The following is an 18,862-nucleotide window of genomic DNA, read 5'->3' as shown; positions in this document are numbered from 1 at the left end:
TTATCACTTTACATATGTTATCTGTAATCTTCAAGAAATAACTAAAAAGTATGCTATACCTATTTTACAGATGAGATGCTTAGCAATTACTAATACTGTGGTGTCTCAATGGCTCCTATTGATTATACACCTAATATTTGCTGAGAATTCTACTTTACACTTTATGTATGTTATTTTGTTAGTCTTTACCACAACCTTATGAGGTGAATAAAAACTTAGACTCAGCATAGTTCATCATTTGCCTAGAGCCAAATAGCTCATTAGTAGCATTTACTATGATCTTAACACAGGCTCATTTTAATCCAAAACTCTCTGACTTTTCAACTATAGCTCTCTGTCTTTAAATGGTCACCCTGCTATCATTCTGTCCCCAAGATAATCAATCCTACACTCTCCTACCAGAGTTATGTACCTTAGACAAAAAAAGGAGTTCATTTATATAACTTCAACCAAACCCGAATTGCATGTAAATTAAAATTCACATTTCTTAAAATAGTTGCATACAACTCTTCACAATCTGGTCAGAAACTACCTTTGCCGCTTTGTTGGTGACCTTGTACCTTGTACCTTGTACCTCTGTTCATTCCTTCTGCCTGGAATACCCTTCTCTCGCTCAGCAAAGTCTTAGCTGTCCTTCAAGACAAAGCTCATGTCAGCCTCCCAATTCCAGACTGTGCTGGACAAACCTAGTCGTTCCTCCCTTTGTGTCCAGTCAACACTTCTTATTGACGTATATTCTTCTGTTCAGTTCAACACATATTAAGAGCCCTTGACCAAGAATCCAAGAGTTGTGCTTACTGCTGGGAACAGACATGAAAAAGTTATGGCAACTGCCATAGATAATTGAAAAGTTCGTCAGTAAGAGGCAAAATAATGTATCTATTTAAGTGGGTCTTTCGATTAAACTCTAAGCTCCTTAAAGTCAGGAACTATATGTGTGTGTGTTTTAATATTTCAGTGCCTGCTACATCATAGGTGCTCAGTAAATGTTGAGTGAATAAATTGTAAACATGGGCAACACAGTTTTAAAATATGAAAACATAGAGTTTAAACTTGGATGGTTAAAAAAATAAAATTCACACTCACCATCAGCAGGTTAACTCGGATTAGCCTTCTCAAGAGACTAGGAAAGATATTACACTAATAAAAACACGTAAAGCTAATCATCCAACCTGGAATACCTCCACCCCATAATAAGCTGAATCCTCTTTCATGTGAAAAAGAAGTGCATTCTGCAGGGTAGGGAGAGTTGTTTTGCACTTTGTATCACAGGATACTAACAACCTTAAGTACGGAAGAGAGACTTGAACTTGGCCTTTCAGTTACCTATGAACTACTCCCGCAGGAGCCACCAGTTCACATGGTAACATACACAGTCACCGTAAAGAATGATCTGAGAACTGTTAATGGGCAGGAAGTGGTTCTGTTTTTAAAGTTCCCTATTCTCACACTAGCATATAAGGAATTCAGAAACTCTGGTTTTTCTGAATGATCTTTCTCTTTCAAAATGTAACAGCATATCAATTTATTGGGGTAATTTGAGGAAAGCCTTCTTTAGAAGATACCACAATGTCACAATTAGACAACCCAAAAGGAGAAAAATAACTTCTGGCACAGATGAGAACCCTGCAAAATGTAGTGTATTTGGATTATTTATATGTCGAGATTTCTTTCTTCTATCTCCAGCTTGTTATTTACAAGGATGGTTTTAGTGATTTTCTGTGGAGCCTCATCTGTCACTTCAGAGTTGCCCAGCCACTCTCAGTCTCTTCAGGGGATCAGGGAGTGGAGACTTGGAATTTCCTTTCTCTCTAGATAGCAATCATCCCAAAGCAGCCTTGTGCCCAGCAGGGATAGCGCTGGCAGCCAAAGAGCCTTCCTGGGTGTATGAGATGTAGGAGTTTGCCCTCACATCTCCATTTTCAGCTCCTGAATTAATTGTAAAATATTTTTATGTTACAACGACAAATTTTAGATTCAGATTGTGTATCACTTTAATGCTTAGATTTTGACTTTGCTCGCAATGTGATTCTGGGTAACTGTCAATGGTCTAACTTTATATTGCTGGTACAGAAGCTCTAAGCACTGGTCTGTTATGGGGATTGTATCTGACTAGAAGACATTTTCTGGTAGCTTTTTTCAGTATCTCTCTTCTATCTAGTTTAATCTCCATATGAGGATGATTTGATTTAGTTGTTCGAGCAACTGAAAAGCTGGGATCTTGAATTAGACCCACCTGGCTTCAAGCCCTAATTTTGCCATTTGCAAGCTGGGTAAATTTATTTAGCATTTCTGAACCTGAGTTTCCTTAAGGAGGTAGAGGAGGAGGAGGAAGAGGAGGAGGAGAGGAGGAAAATAGGAGAAGCAGCAGAAGGAGAAAGTGAAAGAGAAGAATTAATAGCCTGAGTTCATGAAGTTGTTGTGAGGATTAAATGAGACAATAAATGTAATGTGGTTTACATAATGCTTGACACACTGGAACCTCAAATTATTTAAGCTGTTGCCCACTATTACAGGGTTTTGATAAAGCACATTTGAGCAGAGACTGAATTATTGTTATGAAAAGATGCCAATCTTTGTCTTGACAAATTTTTACCCACATTCATTCTGTTAAATGAATGAATCAACAGACTATTATGGCTTTATTCTTAAAAGACGTGGTCTCATTCCTGATGGTCCCAAGGTGGAAAGGAATAATTTGTTGGCACAGATGTTAGCTGAAAGGAGACAGAAAAAAAGATGACATACTGGAATGTGGGAAAGTAGAAAAGAATCTTATCTTTGTTTCATCTTGTTCTTTTTCCCCTAGAGAAACTGTTTACTGTTGAGATCTCCCCTGGACCCCAGATTGCTACTCAGATTGGTGACTCAGTCACGTTGACATGTCGTGTCATGGGCTGCGAGTCCCCATCTATCTCTTGGAGAACCCAGATAGACAGCCCTCTGAGTGGGAAGGTGAGGACTGAGGGGACCAAGTCCACACTGACCCTGAGCCCTGTGAGTTTTGAGAATGAACATTCTTACCTGTGCATCGTGACCTGTGGGCATAAGAAAGTGGAAAAGGAAATTAAGGTGGACCTCTACTGTAAGTGGCTTTCAGAGTTGTTTACTGTTTTTTTTTTTCATTTCCATTGGAAGAAACAGAATATAAGTGTGTGATATACAATGAGATCCATGTATTTAGAAAGGGAACTTAGCATTGTGAATGGTTCCTAAATCTCTGAACCAGAATTTTTGATGCAACTTAACTGGCCTAAATCTTAAGTATATATTGCACCTGTACATAGCATCCATAATCATTAGTTTGAGTCTTGTCAATGCTCTCCCATCATGCACTTGAATACACTACACGTTCCCTGCTTCCCATCCTGTCTCTGTGTGTATGGGGTGTACAGAAGTGATAGTGAACAAGGAGTGAGAGTCAGTACCCGTTCAGATAACAGGGTGGGGATGACTGCTGCTCAACTGCTTGAATTGAGGGTGAGGCCCAAGGCTACTGTTTTGAAGTCACATTTGGAAAGCTGATTGGCAGGAGGGGAATAAACGGGGCAATGGGGAGCAGGAGAAAGCCAAAAATGAAGACAGGGACTAAGATTGGTCATAGTGGATGGTCAGTGGCAGCAGTTCAGGTGAAAAGCAGAACGAACAGATAGCACTAGATCTCAATGTTGATTTACACACACACACACACACACACACACGCCACTTTTTCTTGCTGTTCTTGTCACCTTAATAAAAATCCTTTATGATCTTAAATCTCAGTGAATTTGACATCGCTATAGTTCCTCAGTTTATAATGAATTAGCAATAAAATATGCTAAGTGACCACAAAATTATTTCTTTGAGAGGATTGCTCTGCCTTGTTTTATTTAGCAAAATTCAAGACAACATATTGCAGAGATTTTCCACCAGAAAACCTGCCCAAACTTGTGTTAGCCCTCAGGATTTTGATCAGAATGAGTTAGGGTATGTCCGTAAAGGGATTTGAATCTCTCAAAAGAAGGATGAATTTTATTGTGTTGTCATATTACCCAGAGTCCAGGATCTGCTGATGTAGGCACATTCTTAACAGAAATGAGAACCAGCAGTGAAGTCTTAATGCAATATGGAAATATTTGAGAACGTATCACTTTAACAACATTTTTCTTAAGGAAAAACATTTTTTAGCAAATCTACTACAAATATTGTCTGAGAAATATCTAAAACTTGCTGCCTAAACTTGGCCACTGGAAATTAAAACGTCTAAATTGAGAAGTGCCTTGTGAGTCTTATTTGATACCAAGAGACTGCACAGCTCTGTGAAACCAAGCCTGGGCTCTGAGCTCGGAGAAATACGGGTTCTCATCTCAACTCAGCAACTTGTTAGATATGATGCCTAATTAAAATCTCTTAGCCTCTATAAGTCTTAGAAGTTTTCCTAGCTATAGAATACATTCTCTATAAGTCTTTCTAGCTGTAAAACAAGTTAAATAAAAATCATTTTATCAGGCTGTTTGGAAGACTGAAATAATGAATATTAAGGTGCTAGCACATAGTAAATATTCAATACGTCGTGGCAAATAGTTAAAACATTTTAAATGTATAGTTACTAAGATGGTGGAAGCTGACGTGTCCTTCAAAAAGATCAGTCCATGTCTATCAGCAAGATTGCATCACTAAGAAAAGAAAAATAAGAAGTATAATGTTTTGATGACTTCATGTGCTAAGTATTTTTTATTAACAGCATTATTTACATTTGGTATAATAAATATTATACTTAATGTCATTATTTATACATTGGTGATCATTCTATCCAGTTGACTTAAAGCTATCATTTTGAGACCTTTGCCTTTAATAAAGATTAGTTCCATTTTTCTGTTGAATGTCATGTATAAACATCATTTTTGCTTTATATTTGCAGCGTTCCCTAGTGATCCAAAAATTGAGATGAGTGGTCTGCTAGTGGAGGGAAACCCAGTCAATGTAAGCTGCAAAGTTCCTGATGTGTATCCATTTGACCGGCTGGAGATTGAATTACTCAAGGGGGAGAGTATTATGAAGAAAAAAAACTTTTTGGAGGATGTGGATAATAAATCCCTAGAGACCAAGAGTCTGGAAATGACCTTCATCCCCACCACTGAAGATACTGGAAAAGTTCTTGTTTGTCAGGCTAAGTTACATATTGATGAAATGGAATTTGAACCCAAACAAAGGCAGAGTACACAGACACTTTATGTTAACAGTAAGTACATGTGTGATGTATCCACAATTTAATATGGATTTCTTTGTCATGTTTGCCAGGCAATAGTTAACATAAGGTTAATAGTTAAAACCTCCGGGGTTGGGGAGGGCCGGACATAACTGGAAAGAAATTTCAAAATAATGATTGTGATAACAAGCTACACCCAACACTTAAAACAATAACCATTTATTGGCATATGATTCTATGAGTTGGCAATCTGGCAAGAGGTCAGATAGGCAGTTCATCTGCTCAGTGAGGTATCAGATGAGCTCATTCACACATTTTCAGTCAGTTGGCAGGTCAGCAGGGAATGGCTGGCCCCAGATGGCCTCACTCACATGTCTGGAGCCCTCTCTGGGATGTGGGGGCCTCCCTTTCTCCATGTGATGTCTTACCCTCAAGGAAAGTATCCTAGGTTTAGTCACCAGAGCACAGTGTTTCAAGAGGGTGACAATGAAAGCAGCCTCTTAAGGCTTAAGTTTGGAAGTCCTACAGTATTACTTCTTCCATGTTATGTTGGTCAAAGTGAATCACAAGGCCAGTCTAGATTCAAGAGGTGGAAAAATAGACACTTTACATAGTAGATTCAAATAATTTGTGGTCATATTTAATGTACCATAAATGTCAATACTCACTATCACTGACCATCCCTTCTTTGGTAGCAAGAGAGTTTCTACAGAACTTATTCCATTAGGAAGTATCCTTGATGTGTCCATATTCTGCTCCCTATCATTCTGTATCTGCTAAAGTAAATGAAGACAGCAACTTCCTTTGATAAAGTTATCAAGGTTTAAAAACTGTTCTAATTCACTGAATCCATAGCCCAGTTTTGCAAGATTATTAAAACTCTGTGGAACTCAGGGTATAAAAGATCAAATTAACAAGTGTCCTTACCTTTTTAGTTGCCCCTAGAGATACAACCATCTCGGTCAGCCCCTCCTCCATCCTCGAGGAAGGTAGTTCTGTGAATATGACATGCTCTAGCGATGGCCTTCCAGCTCCAAAAATCCTGTGGAGAAGGCAGCTGAATAATGGGGAGCTACAGTTTCTTTCTGAGAATACAACTCTCACCTTAATTTCTACAAAAATGGAAGATTCTGGTATTTATGTGTGTGAAGGGATTAACCAGGCTGGAAAAAGCAGAAAAGAAGTGGAATTAACTATTCAAGGTGAGCAGAGTGTGATTAATGAATTATTATTGCTAGTATTATTTCTGTTGTGTTACTGGTTTTGGACAAAGTCCTCTTTGAAAACAAAATTTTTACTAAAAAAATGTATTGAGGATTTTGAAGAGCTATGATGTTTCCTATGCGTAGAAAACTCCTGGAATAGTACCATCTCATGAAACATTCTAAGTTATTTATCCTGAAATTCTTTTAACCTCAAGTGGAATGCTAGCTCTAGGAACTGTGCCAGGACTTCCAGTTACACTTATGAGGCAATGATCATGGTGTTGAAATAAGGATGGGAAGATGTAGATATGTATTTGGAAATTACTTAGGATTAAAGCCACCATATCTGGCGGAATTGGACACTGAGTGGTAATTGTTCAAGGTGCCTGCTAGTATTTGCTTAGAAGCCTAAGAAGGCATTTAAACTTTTTGTTCTGCGACTAAGAGTAGCAGTGACCATGCCCTCTGGCTCATCAGCCTGATGGCACGGAACCACTAGAGTGGATTAAGTTATAAAATCCAGAACTGCTCTCTCCAGAATGGAGAGCCAAGACTGAGAAGAAAGCAATTCCCGGTTGACAGGTTGAAGGACTATGCAGTTTTGGGCAAAATCCTGAGGTGGTCAATTTGGATTTTCCCCCATTCCTTCTCATTTGGGGTTCAAGGTCATTTTCTTCATGGGGGCTGTCATTTCCTGTCTTACCCCTTGGTATTATTTCCACTAGAGTATTAGTGACTTTCTTGTTACCTCATCTCAATGAGAATTTGCATTTTAATGGAAGAAACTTGGAAGGGCAATTCACAACCATAAAGAAAGCCGCTAGGATGGATGCCATGGTACTGTAGCCCTGTGGGGGAAAGAATCTCAAATCAAGTCACAAAATAGATGAACTTAACAGGAATCTCACTTATAAAATGGTGATATGATACCTCTTTCCATGGATTGTGTATTAATAAAGGTGTTGTATGTCAAGTACTTAGTCCAGTGCCTGGCACTTAATAAATGGTAGTTGTGGTTGTTAAGGAAAGTAAAAAAGCCATTTCTGCGCAGTTTAATTTTTTGATCTGGGAGGATCCAGCTCAAAACTCAGAAGCCTGTAAAGGCCTTTGTACTTCAAGGAAAAATTTTGCAGAACAGTGTGAAAAAAAAATTTTTTTCAGATTTGAATTCTATAGCTGTTTATTAAACACTCGTTCTTTGTCTAGGCTAGGTAGATAATTAGATTAAGGGAGATGAGAGAAGCATAAGACATGTCTTCTTTTATTAAAAACATGATCATTTACAACAATCCATCAATGCTTGACTTCTTTACTCGCCCATCTAATTATTTAATGCAAACAGCACGAATAGCTTTTTGATAGCTATTGTTGCTGTCATTAATTAATGTGGAATTGGTTTATATTTCACTCCAATCAGAGGTGCCTTTTCAATTTTCTTTACAGTTGCTCCAAAAGACATACAACTTAGAGCTATTCCTTCTGAGAGTGTCAAGGAAGGAGACACTGTTATTATCTCCTGTACATGTGGAAATGTTCCCCAAACTTGGATAATCCTGAAGAAAAAAGCAGAGACAGGAGACACAGTACTAAAGTCCACAGGTGGTGAATATACCATCCACAAGGCCCAGTTAGAGGATGCAGGAGTATACGAGTGTGAATCTAAAAACCAAGTTGGCTTGCAATTAAGAAGTCTAACACTTGATGTTAAAGGTTAGTTAGTTTTTTGTTTTTGTTTTTTATTATTTTTATAATAGATCAGAGGTTTGGTGGATTGTAAAGAATTTCTAGTATTAGATGAGTTGGCAAATTAGATGAATTGGCAAAATGAAGGTGAATTCCATGTTGATTGTGGTTATTTCTTAATATTTGCTAAAATCATCTGCACAGCTGCTCTATCCTATGGAGTTTAGCCAGGAAATTGACATTAATCATTGGTGAGTGTAGAATTCCCGTCTGTTTTTTCAAGTTGTCGATTCATCATTGGTCTCTGAGGTCTTGCATTTCCTAAGTGTTTAAACATATTTTCAAAACTTTTCCCTGGGGTTTATAAGGAAACTAAAGAAGTAGGATTGGCACACAGAGAAAGAAGTGTTCTGTCCAGACTCTTTTCCTTCCTACCAGAAGAGAATGCCATTCTCTGAACATGGGGTAACTGCATATTTTCTGGATTGACTCTTTTCAGGATAATAATCAGCAATGGCAGTCTTGATGCTGAGCAGCATAAAAGAATCTCTAGGCTACAGAATTGCCTCCTTAAAAATCTAAGCCCCTTGTCCCTCCTGCCCTATTCTGACGGCAAGAGAGAAGGAGGGGGCAGCGGCCTCAGCAGAGAAACTTCAGGGGCCCCCTCGTCTCCTAACTCCTCTTGTGAACCCACAGTGGGATCTGTTGATCTTATTGGCATAAGCAACCTTTACGATGTCAGCCTTTACTGATGAGTCTCCCACTCCTTGTGTGCTAATAAGCTTTCATTGTGTATTGGAAGCCATACTTGGAGTGCACAAGACTGCAAACAAATGCCAACTCTTAAGAGCCTCAGGCGCTTGGCTATCAGAGTTAGCAACTACTTGCCAATGTAAAGAAAATTTAAACGTAGGTCAGAAAATGAGTAAAAATTTTACTCATCTGGCCAAATTTCTCAAGATTGCAAGCCTTACCATATATTTTCTGTCTTCACAGTACCTCCTCGAAACACGACAATATCAATACATCCATCTAGAAATGTTAAAAAAGGGGAAAATATCACAATTACATGTAAAACTTTTAGTCATCTGCCTGCAGTGATTATCCTGAAAAGAGTTGATCTGGCCAATGAATTTACTATATGTTCAAAGAATGGAACATTTACCTTGTATCATGTCACTCAAAATGACACGGGGGTGTATGTAATCAGTGCTTCCAATGAGGTTGGGGATGATTCTGGACAGTTTGAGCTCTCAGTTATGAGTAGGTTGAAATTCACTCATTCCTATTTTCTTTAATCCTTGGTGCCTCCACCTTTAATTAAGCCTAGTCCCAGGAAATCGGACTCCTAATAATTTTGTAATTCTGTTTGTAGTTAATGATTCTCTTTCAAAGACATATCAAAGCTTCTCCTCCACTTTTTAACTCTTTCTCTCTCACACATTGTTGTCTTTTCTAATTGCTTTACTAAATTAGTCTTACATATTTGCTGTTTTTCACTCATTACTTAAATGAATAATCAAAGAATATTAGGCACTAAGCTAACAATTCAGGTCTCAAAGCTAAATATGGTTTAAAGTAACTACATGCGAACAGAGACAAACATTTGACATCTTTCCTGGGTACTTTGAACTAGCCTTCCTTTGTATTTAGCTGAGTTTTAAAATTCATTTTGTTTTGTTTTGTTTTGGCTTGAATGTTTTCCAGTGATAGAAATGGTTGGGAGTCTTTAGGATTTTCAGTGTTTATACAGCTACTAGAAAATTGTATTTGAAGGTTGTCCTGGTAACCAACTCAGAAGCAAATTTGTGTTTTACTGCAGATGTCCGCAGGGAAAACTGAAGGCAAAAGATAATATTTATTAGGGGCCGGCCCTGTGGCATAGTGGTTAAGTTTGTGAGCTCTGCTTCCGTGGCTTGGGGTTCACAAGTTCGGATCCTGGACATGGACTCAGTACCTCTTGTCTAGCCATGCTGTGGTGGCATCCCACATAAAATAGAGGAAGATTGACACAGATGTTAGCTCAGCTACGATCTTCCTCAAGCAAAAAAAGAAATATTGGCAATAGATGTTAGCTCAGGGACAATCTTCCTCACACACACACACACACAAAAGTAATTTAAAAAAAGAAAGATAATATTTATTAACTTGAAAAGAAAGCAATAGGAGCAGAAATACCATTGCCCAGTATGTCCTCAATATTGACGCCTCACTATAATTATGATAACAGAAATGCCATTAAAATATTACCCACATACTTTGACTAGTTCTGCTCTAGCAAAGGAAAGTAGAAAAATGAGGCAATCATTATTATGTTTATGATGAAGTAAACATAAGTAAAGTTTACATACTTCAATAATTCGAAAAAATTGACTCCCTATCATCTGACCCTCGTGATTCTTTCTACTTGCTTGACCTCCAGTGATTAGAAACCTCTAGAGGAAATGTAGTGACCACTAAAATCAGGTCACTCATTTCTTCCAGGACTGAGACTACACGTATGCCACTTAAGGAAACTTAATACTTGGGAGATCATATGATGCTATACAAGCATAGGTATAAACAGCAACAAATCTCCAGTAAATGACATGCTATCTTCTTTAGATGTTCTCATGAGGTTAAGATGCTAAATAGTATTGCAGCTGTCAGATGAATTTTAGTAGATTAGAAAGAGTACTAATTTTAAACTTTTTGTGTACTATTACTTTCTATACCCGTTACAACTAAATGACAAAATGACAGGCTGTAGAAAGAAAAAATATATATTACTATTCAAAAAAATGTTAATTGAGTACAAATACTCCAAGCAGTGAGCCAGGCGCTGGCTATTTACAGTGGACCAAAGAGAACATAGACACACCTCCTTATGTAATTTACAGTCTGGAGGAGGAAACCAAATTTAATAGATAATCATACAAACAAATATTTAATTATAAGCTGTGATAAGAGCTATGAAAGTGTAGTGGGTTATAAAAGTAAATTAGGATGGAGATGTGGGTCAGAGAATGCCTCTCTGAGTAAGTAACATTTAAGCTGAAACCTGATACTATCCAAAGAACTCGTTTATCAAGACATAATATAAGTGCTGAAGAGGGATAACATGTATTAAGATGTCCCACTTCAGAGATACAAAATATGAAGTTTTCTATCTCTCTCTGAAAAAGCCATTCACAAGAATTCTTTCCCTTACTTTTTTGTATATGGGTGTTTGACTATCAAGGTTACACTCTACATGTTACAAGGATTTTCTTGGAGAATTGGTTAGTCATTTTAATTCACAGTGATCTGAGTCCTAACTCTTTATTAGATATTTATATTGCCCAAAGCAAACACTCCTCTCCAATTCCAGCTCTTGTAAATGAGCCCTAAAAAGTTAACCTCTTCCTTCCACTCTACAATTGAACCTAAATCTATTTGAATCCAAGTTTGTGGAAGCCAACAGCTGTCATCTTGAGACCTATCATGACTATAGCAAATACCACCTGATTACTTGGATAAGTTAGAGAAAGATGCATTTTGGGTCCTGTTGGTGCTTGTCGCTGCTTTGATTTACTTCTCTTTAGAGAACTAGTTGCGCTGTTAAAATAAAATATGTAATTATTATATTATTAAACAATTTCTCTTTGCACTAGACATTAATTGCATCCATTTTGTTATTTTCCAGGAAGAGAGAATAACAAGGACTATTTTTCCCCTGAACTTCTCGTGCTGTATTGTGCATCCTCCTTAATAATACCTGCCATTGGAATGATCATTTACTTTGCAAGAAGAGCCAACATGAAAGGGTCATACAGTCTTGTAGAAGCACAGAAGTCAAAAGTGTAGCTAATGTTTGAAACGTTCAACCAGAGACACTATTTATCAGTCCAAATCCTTAATATTGCTCATCATTCCATGAGGAAAACAAGCTGAGAGTCCAGATTTCCCTAAATGCAGTGAACTCTTGGAAGGCAATGGCTGCCCACCTCCCTTGCTGTGAGCAAGAAGCCAAAGGAAAACTTTCTGCCTAAAAACTAGGCACTGCCATTGAGATGTGATGGCTGGAGTAGTTCCTTGATGTGTATATACAATAACATGATCTGTACATATGTAAAATAAAACTGAGCCATAGCAACATTGCATGGAACAGCAGCACTATATAGTCAGATCTCGAAAATAATTAAACCGTGTTGTTTGGACCGATTGTTGTAACTTAATATATCTTAGGAAAATTTAACATTAATATTGACTGGCAGCTGACCTATGTCACATTTTTTATATTTTATTTCTTTTAACAAAATTTAATTCCTATAAAGTTCTCTGACAATAATTTCATGTTTTGTAAGGATGCCAGGGTTTTATACTTTTATAGGCAAATGATAAACCAAGAGGGCACTGGTTGACTTTCAGGTACTGAACACTTCAACCCGTGGTGTAATGGTTGGCTGGATTTCTCTGGATGGTACTGACATGGTACGGAGACCTGCTACGATGTTGATTCATCAGACTGTTGTGTAACTTTCCCAATGTGGCCTAAAAATGCGACTCCTTTTAATTTTCTTTTGTAAATGTTTAGTCTTTTGTACAGTAAAGTGGTAGTTTCTGGAATTGGAAGAGTTGTGTGTTTATTTATTATGAACTGCATCTTTTAACCACGCTGTAGCTCTTTTGAAAATGGCACGTTCCAAGAAGGACGAGTTCAAATCCACAGAAATAATAAGCAGCATTTGAAGTGTGGTCCTCAGACTATTTTTATCAGAATTACCATGGGAACTTGACAAAAATTGAGATTTCTTGATGCCGAGCTAAACTATTGAACTGAAATATCCGGTTTTGTGTCCTTGGAATCTGCAATTTAAAACGTTTTTGAACATAGCATACACAAAAGTAGTGAAAGAAGATAAATATGCACATGTTAAAGAGCAACAAATGAACGCCTGTGGACCACATACCGCTGAGATCAAGAGCTAGAGCATTACAGTCCTTCAGGGCCTCTCAGATGCCACTCACTGATCGCAGCTCTCTCACTGAGCAGGAACCATTATCTTCAATTATGAACTAACCGTTCTCTTGCTTTCTTTGGAGATTTTACTCCCAAATAGGTAACCCTAAATAGAACATTATTAGATTTGCCAGGTTTTGAATTTTATATAAATATAATCAAGTGGTATATTTGTGACTTTATCCTTTCACTTAAAATTATGTTTTTTCATAATTCATACATATTGTCACGTATAGCTATAGGTCATTCATTTTTTTATTATTCTGTAGTATTCCATTATGAAATTTTGCCACATTTATCCATTCTACTATTGATGGACATTTGGGTTGTTTCCAATGTTTTCTGTAATGAACAAAGCTTCTATAAACATTGTTTTACATGATCCTGGCTAACACGTGTAAGAAGGGTGAAACAGTTTCTCTAGAATCTATACATACTAATGAAATTGCTGGATTGTGGGAAATGTACATGTTTCAGTTTATAGGGAAAGACCAACTGTTTTCTGAAGTGGCTAAAATAATTTATAGCCCTACCAGCAGTGAATAGGAGTTCCCACTATTAAACAGCTTGCCAAAATTTGGCATTGTTTATCTTTTAAAAATTTGCCTTCCTTATGGGTGTAAAATGATTTCTCATAATGTTTTAAATTTGTATTTCTCTGATTACCAGTGAAGTTGAACATCTTTTCACACATTTAAGGTCCTTTCATGTTAGGATTATTTGAGCTGGCTCTTCTGTGAAATATCTGTACACATTTCTTTTGTTGTTTTTCTGGCGGATGGTTTCTTTTTCTCACTGATTCTTGGGAGACTTTTAAAAATCTATGTATTCTGGATACCAGTCCTTTGTTGGTTTTATGTTTTGCAAACATCATTACCCGGTTCGTGATCTATATACATCATTACCCTGTCTGTGACCTGTCTTCTCACTCTTTTTTTGGTATTTTTTGATGAATATAATTCAATTTTGGATGAGGTCAAATTTATCAATCTTTCCATTATGGCTTGTGTTTTGTATCATAATTAAGAAATCCTTTTCTATCCCAACATAGAAAATTCCATTATGCTGTTTCAAAAAAGTTTTGTAGGGGGCTGGCCCAGTGGTATAGTTGTTAACTTTGTGCACTCCACTTCGGCAGGCAGCTCAGGGTTTGCAGGCCCAGATCCTGGGCATAGACCTAGAACTGCTGGTAAAGCCATGCTGTGGCAGCATCCCACATAAAATAGAGAAAGACTGGCACAGGTGTTAGCTCAGCAACAATCTTCCTCAAGCAGAAAGAGGAAGATTGGCAACAGATGTTAGCTCAGGGCCAATCTTCCCCACACACACAAAAATGTTTTGTAGATTTACTTTTAAGTTTTTGAATATTTTTTTCACGTCAGATTGATTTTTGTATACAATACAAGATAGGCATCCAGTTTCTTCTTTTTAAGATGATAAAACAATTGTGCTTACACCATAAACACCTACGATATTTATTGAAAAACCCATTATTTCCAACCTCAGCTCTGTAATATTACTTTTGTCTTACATCAAATTTCCTGGTTCCGTTTCTGGGCTCTCTATACTGTTCTCTTAAGATACTTGTCTATCCTTGTGCTAATAATACACTATGTTAATTCATATCTGATAGGGCAAATCCCTCCAATTTGTTTTTTTCCCCAAATATACCTTGGTTAATCTAGTATTTGTACTTCCTTATAAATTTTAAAGTCATTTTATTAAGCTCCACAAAGAAAGATTGTTGAACTTTTGACTAAAATGGTGTTGAATCTACAGATCACTTTGGAGAGACTTGGCATTTTTAAAGTATTGAGTCTTTTAATCCATGAGCAAAGCATAGTCCTTATATGCTTAGATTATCCTTGATATCTTGCAGAAAAGTTTTATTATTTTCTTCACTTCAAAACTGGCTTCTTCTTCCTATTTTTGGATTTATTTCTAGGGCATTTATTTTTTTATCTTATTATTCATGGTATTTTAAAAATTGGATTTACTGAGGTATAATTTTCATACAATAAGATTCATTAACTACCATCATAATTGAGAAATAAGACATGTCCATCACTTCAAAAAGTTCCCTCAGGCCCCATTGAAGTTAATCTCCTTCCCACTTTCCCACCACCTTTGGCCCGGGCAAACGCTGATCTGCTTTCTATCACAATAGTCTTGCCTCTTCTAGAATTTTATGTAAATGGAATTGTACAGCATATGGTCTTTTATGTCTAGTTTCCTTCAATTAGCTCAATGCTCCTGAGATTCATCTATGTCATTACATATATCAATGGTTTATTCATTTTTATTGTTGCTTTAGCTGTATCCTACAGATTTTGATAGGTTGTGTTTATCACAAATATCTATATTGCTACAAGGAGCTTTTAGATTGATATAAAAATGCAAATAGAAAAAATAGTTATGCTTTCTGATATCAAACTATATTGCAAACCATAGTAATCAAAACAGTATGGTATTGGCATAAAAATGGACACATAGATCAGTGGGACAGAATAGCACACCCAGAAATAAGCCCATACAGATATGGTCAATTATTTTCTGACAAAGGAGCCAAGAATACATAATGGTGAAAGAACATTCTCTTCAATAAATGGTTTTGGGAAAATTGGACAGCCACATGTAAAAGAATAAAACTGGATCACTCTCTCACATCATACACAAAAATTAACTCAAAATGGATTAAGGACTTGGACATAAGACCTGAAACCACAAAACTCCCAGAAGAAAATGTAGGTGGTAAGCTCCTTGACATAGGTCTTGGTGATTTTTTGGATTTGATAAAAATGCAAAGTCAACAAAGGTAAAAAAAAAAAAAATAAACACATCAAACTAAAAGGTTCTGAACAGCAAAGAAAACCAACTGAGTAAACAGACAACCTATCAAATGGGAGAAAATATTTGCAAATCATATATCTGATAAGGGATTGATATCCAAACTATAAAAAGAACTCATAGAACTCAATAACAAAACAACAAACAATCTGATTAAAAAACGGGCAGAGGATCTGAATAAACATTTTTCCAAAGAAGACATACAGATGGCCAATGGTACATGAAAAGGTGCTCAATGTCACTAATCATCAGGGAATGCAAATCAAAACCACAAAGCGATATCACCCACTCCTGTTAGGATGGCTATTATCAAAAAGACAAGACAGAGGCCAGCCTGGTGGTGTAGTGGTTAAGTTCACATGCTTTGCTTCGGCAGCCTGGAGTTCACAGGTTCAGATCCTAGGCGTGGACCTAGTACCACTCGTAAAGCCATGCTGTAGTGGCATCCCACATAAGATAGAGGAAGATTAGCACAGATGTTAGGTGAGTGACAATCTTCCTCAAGCAAAAAGAGGGAGATTGGCAATAGGCGTTACCTCAGAGCCAATCTTCCTCAAAAAAAAAAAAAAAAGACAAGCAATGACAAGTGTTGGCAAAAATGCGGAGAAAAGGGAGCCGTTGTGCACTGTTACTGGGAATATAAATTGGTACAGCGATGATAGAAAACAGAATGGAGGTTCCTGAAAAAAGTAAAAATAGAACCACTATAGATCCAGTAATTCCAGTTGTGGGTATTTATCCAAAGAAAAGAAAAACACTTAACTCAAAAATATATACGCACTGCCACATCCATTGCAGCTTTATTCACAATAGCCAAGACATGGAAGAAACCTAAGTGTCCATAAATGGATGAATGAATTTAAAAAATGTGGTGCGTACATACAATGGAGTACAACTTGACCATGAAAATGAAGGAAATCTTGCTGTTTGTGACAACATGGATAGACCTTGAGAGCATTATGCTTCAATGAAACAAGCCAGACACAGAAAGACAAATACAGTATGATCTCACTTATATGAGGAATCTAAAACCAAAATTATTCAAACTTATGGATATAGAGAATAGATTGGTGGTTGCCAGAGGCAAGAGGGGTATGTTGTGGGGGTGGGGAGTGGACGAAATGAGTGAAGGTGGTCAAAGGTACACACTTCCAGTTATAAAATAAATTAATCAGGGTGATATAAAGTACAACATGGTGACTATAGTTAACAATACCGTTCTGCATATTTGAAAGTTGCTAAGAGAGTAGATCTTGAAAATTCTCACTACATGGAAAAAAAATGTACTGTGTGTGGTAAGGGATGTTAACTAGATTTACTGTGGTGATCATTTCACAACATGTAGAAATATCACCTGAAACTAATACAATGTTATATGTCAATTATATCTCAATGAAAAAGAATGGTTAATGTACTTTTTTAAACTTCCAAGGTAGTTTCTTGACCTTTAACTACATGCAACAATCTTGAAAAAGGAATATTGAGTGAAAGAAACCATTTACAAAAGAGTATAACCGAAATGACTTCATCTGTATACAGTTCAAAAGCATGCAAAACTAATACATGGTCTTAGAAGTCAGGATACTAGTTATTGCTTGGGTGACAGTCACTGGAAAGGAGCACAATAGGACTTTTGGGTTCTGTTTTTGTTCTGTTGCTTGATCTGGGTGGTGGTAATTTTAATAAAATTTACATTAAAAAAGTAGATGCTTGAAAGTCAAACGCCCAGAGGGAAGAAGGGCATAGGGTTTATGCATTGGGAAGAGAACAAAGAGAGAAGCAGATGGCCTTATCCACCCCACTCCCCACCTTTCATCTGTTCTTAGTAATAGAAGCAGAGTGATGTGATAAGACTTTGTAGGAAATGGAGTGTGACCTGTGCTGATCAGGATAACCTGACCTGAGGAGGCCTCCGCTGAAGGAGAGAATTCAGCTTGGAGAGACAGGCAAAAACCAGAAAGCCCCTGGAAGCTGAGCCAAGGTCTGCAAGAGAGACAACGCTTGCTATTCACTAGACTTCAACACATCACCTCTGCCGAGAAGTCAACTGTCCCCATCACAGTCTAGAGAGAGCCTTCTAATAAATTGCTGCCTATAAACTTTGTTCATTTTCCAGAAGGATGTCTGTCCACGACCTAGACTTCGCTGAGCCTCAGCCCTTGTCCATAGCCCAGGGCACTTATAAAGTCATTTTACAAACAGAGTTGGATTCTCCACCTCCAGAAGTTCAGTGTTGGTGTGAGGGAAAAAATAGTGAATCATTCTCCCCTAGAGATCAGAGAGGTCCCCACCTCCTTTTCCTGATCTTGGTTACAAGAATCTTTAAAGGGGAGTAGCAGAAATGAGATTGAAGAGGGGTAAAGGAAGACAGGCAAGTCTTATACTTGACAGTAGTAGTCAGATCTTTGGGAAGAAGGGAATTTCTTACTTGACTCTCCTGGTCTCTGAAGTGAGTGTGGTTTGTATTGGACGCTACTGTCAACTTTTTCTGACTGACTAGTGTTACAGTGAAGGTGTGTACAAGGGCTTTCCCTCTCAAGTAGATATCCTTTGTATTGTCTATAAATATGAACGCAAAACTATTTCATTCATTTGCCTAATATTCTAGCTGGAGGGAGAAAATGATTGATTTGGGGAGGTACATAAGGACTTTCAGGATATTAGTGAACTTTCATTTCCCTCATAATATGTTTCATAGTCTGATTTTCTTAGAAATGGGTTCAAATCTTGTTATAGACTTTTGGTAGTATTGGTTTTTGGCTACCAGAACATTTTTTGGATCTATGAGACTAGCAAGTTCACCGTGTCCTGCTCTGATACTGTGATAGTCAAACGAAGACTAAGAAACAGTTTGGAAAAAACTCATGACGGTCCACCTCTTATAACTGTTGCCACCATCTTTCCTGACCTGGGTAAATGAGGTAGGAAAAATATGAAATAGAACTGAAGATTGTTTAT

General features: G+C 37.3%; 1 protein-coding gene across 4 annotated transcripts in view; it reads left to right on the top strand.

Moving 5' to 3' along the window:
* VCAM1 (vascular cell adhesion molecule 1) overlaps nucleotides 1–12,663 on the top strand; it is a 129,002-nt gene extending 116,339 nt beyond the window's left edge. For all 4 annotated transcript variants that reach the window (XM_070592391.1, XM_008518796.2, XM_070592393.1 and 1 more), the window contains 5 exons: nucleotides 2,810–3,085; nucleotides 4,901–5,221; nucleotides 6,124–6,390; nucleotides 7,837–8,103; nucleotides 11,741–12,663. In XM_070592391.1, the coding sequence (XP_070448492.1) occupies nucleotides 2,810–3,085; nucleotides 4,901–5,221; nucleotides 6,124–6,390; nucleotides 7,837–8,103; nucleotides 11,741–11,901 (1,292 nt within the window). In that variant the 3' untranslated portion in view covers nucleotides 11,902–12,663. The remainder of the gene's footprint in view (nucleotides 1–2,809; nucleotides 3,086–4,900; nucleotides 5,222–6,123; nucleotides 6,391–7,836; nucleotides 8,104–11,740) is intronic.
* The last annotated feature ends 6,199 nt before the right edge of the window (nucleotides 12,664–18,862 follow it).

The sequence above is a fragment of the Equus przewalskii genome, chromosome 24 (genome assembly GCF_037783145.1).
Source record: "Equus przewalskii isolate Varuska chromosome 24, EquPr2, whole genome shotgun sequence".
NCBI lineage: Eukaryota > Metazoa > Chordata > Mammalia > Perissodactyla > Equidae > Equus > Equus przewalskii.
Note: the sequence above shows the minus strand (reverse complement) of the source record. Positions and strands in the feature narration are given on the sequence as shown.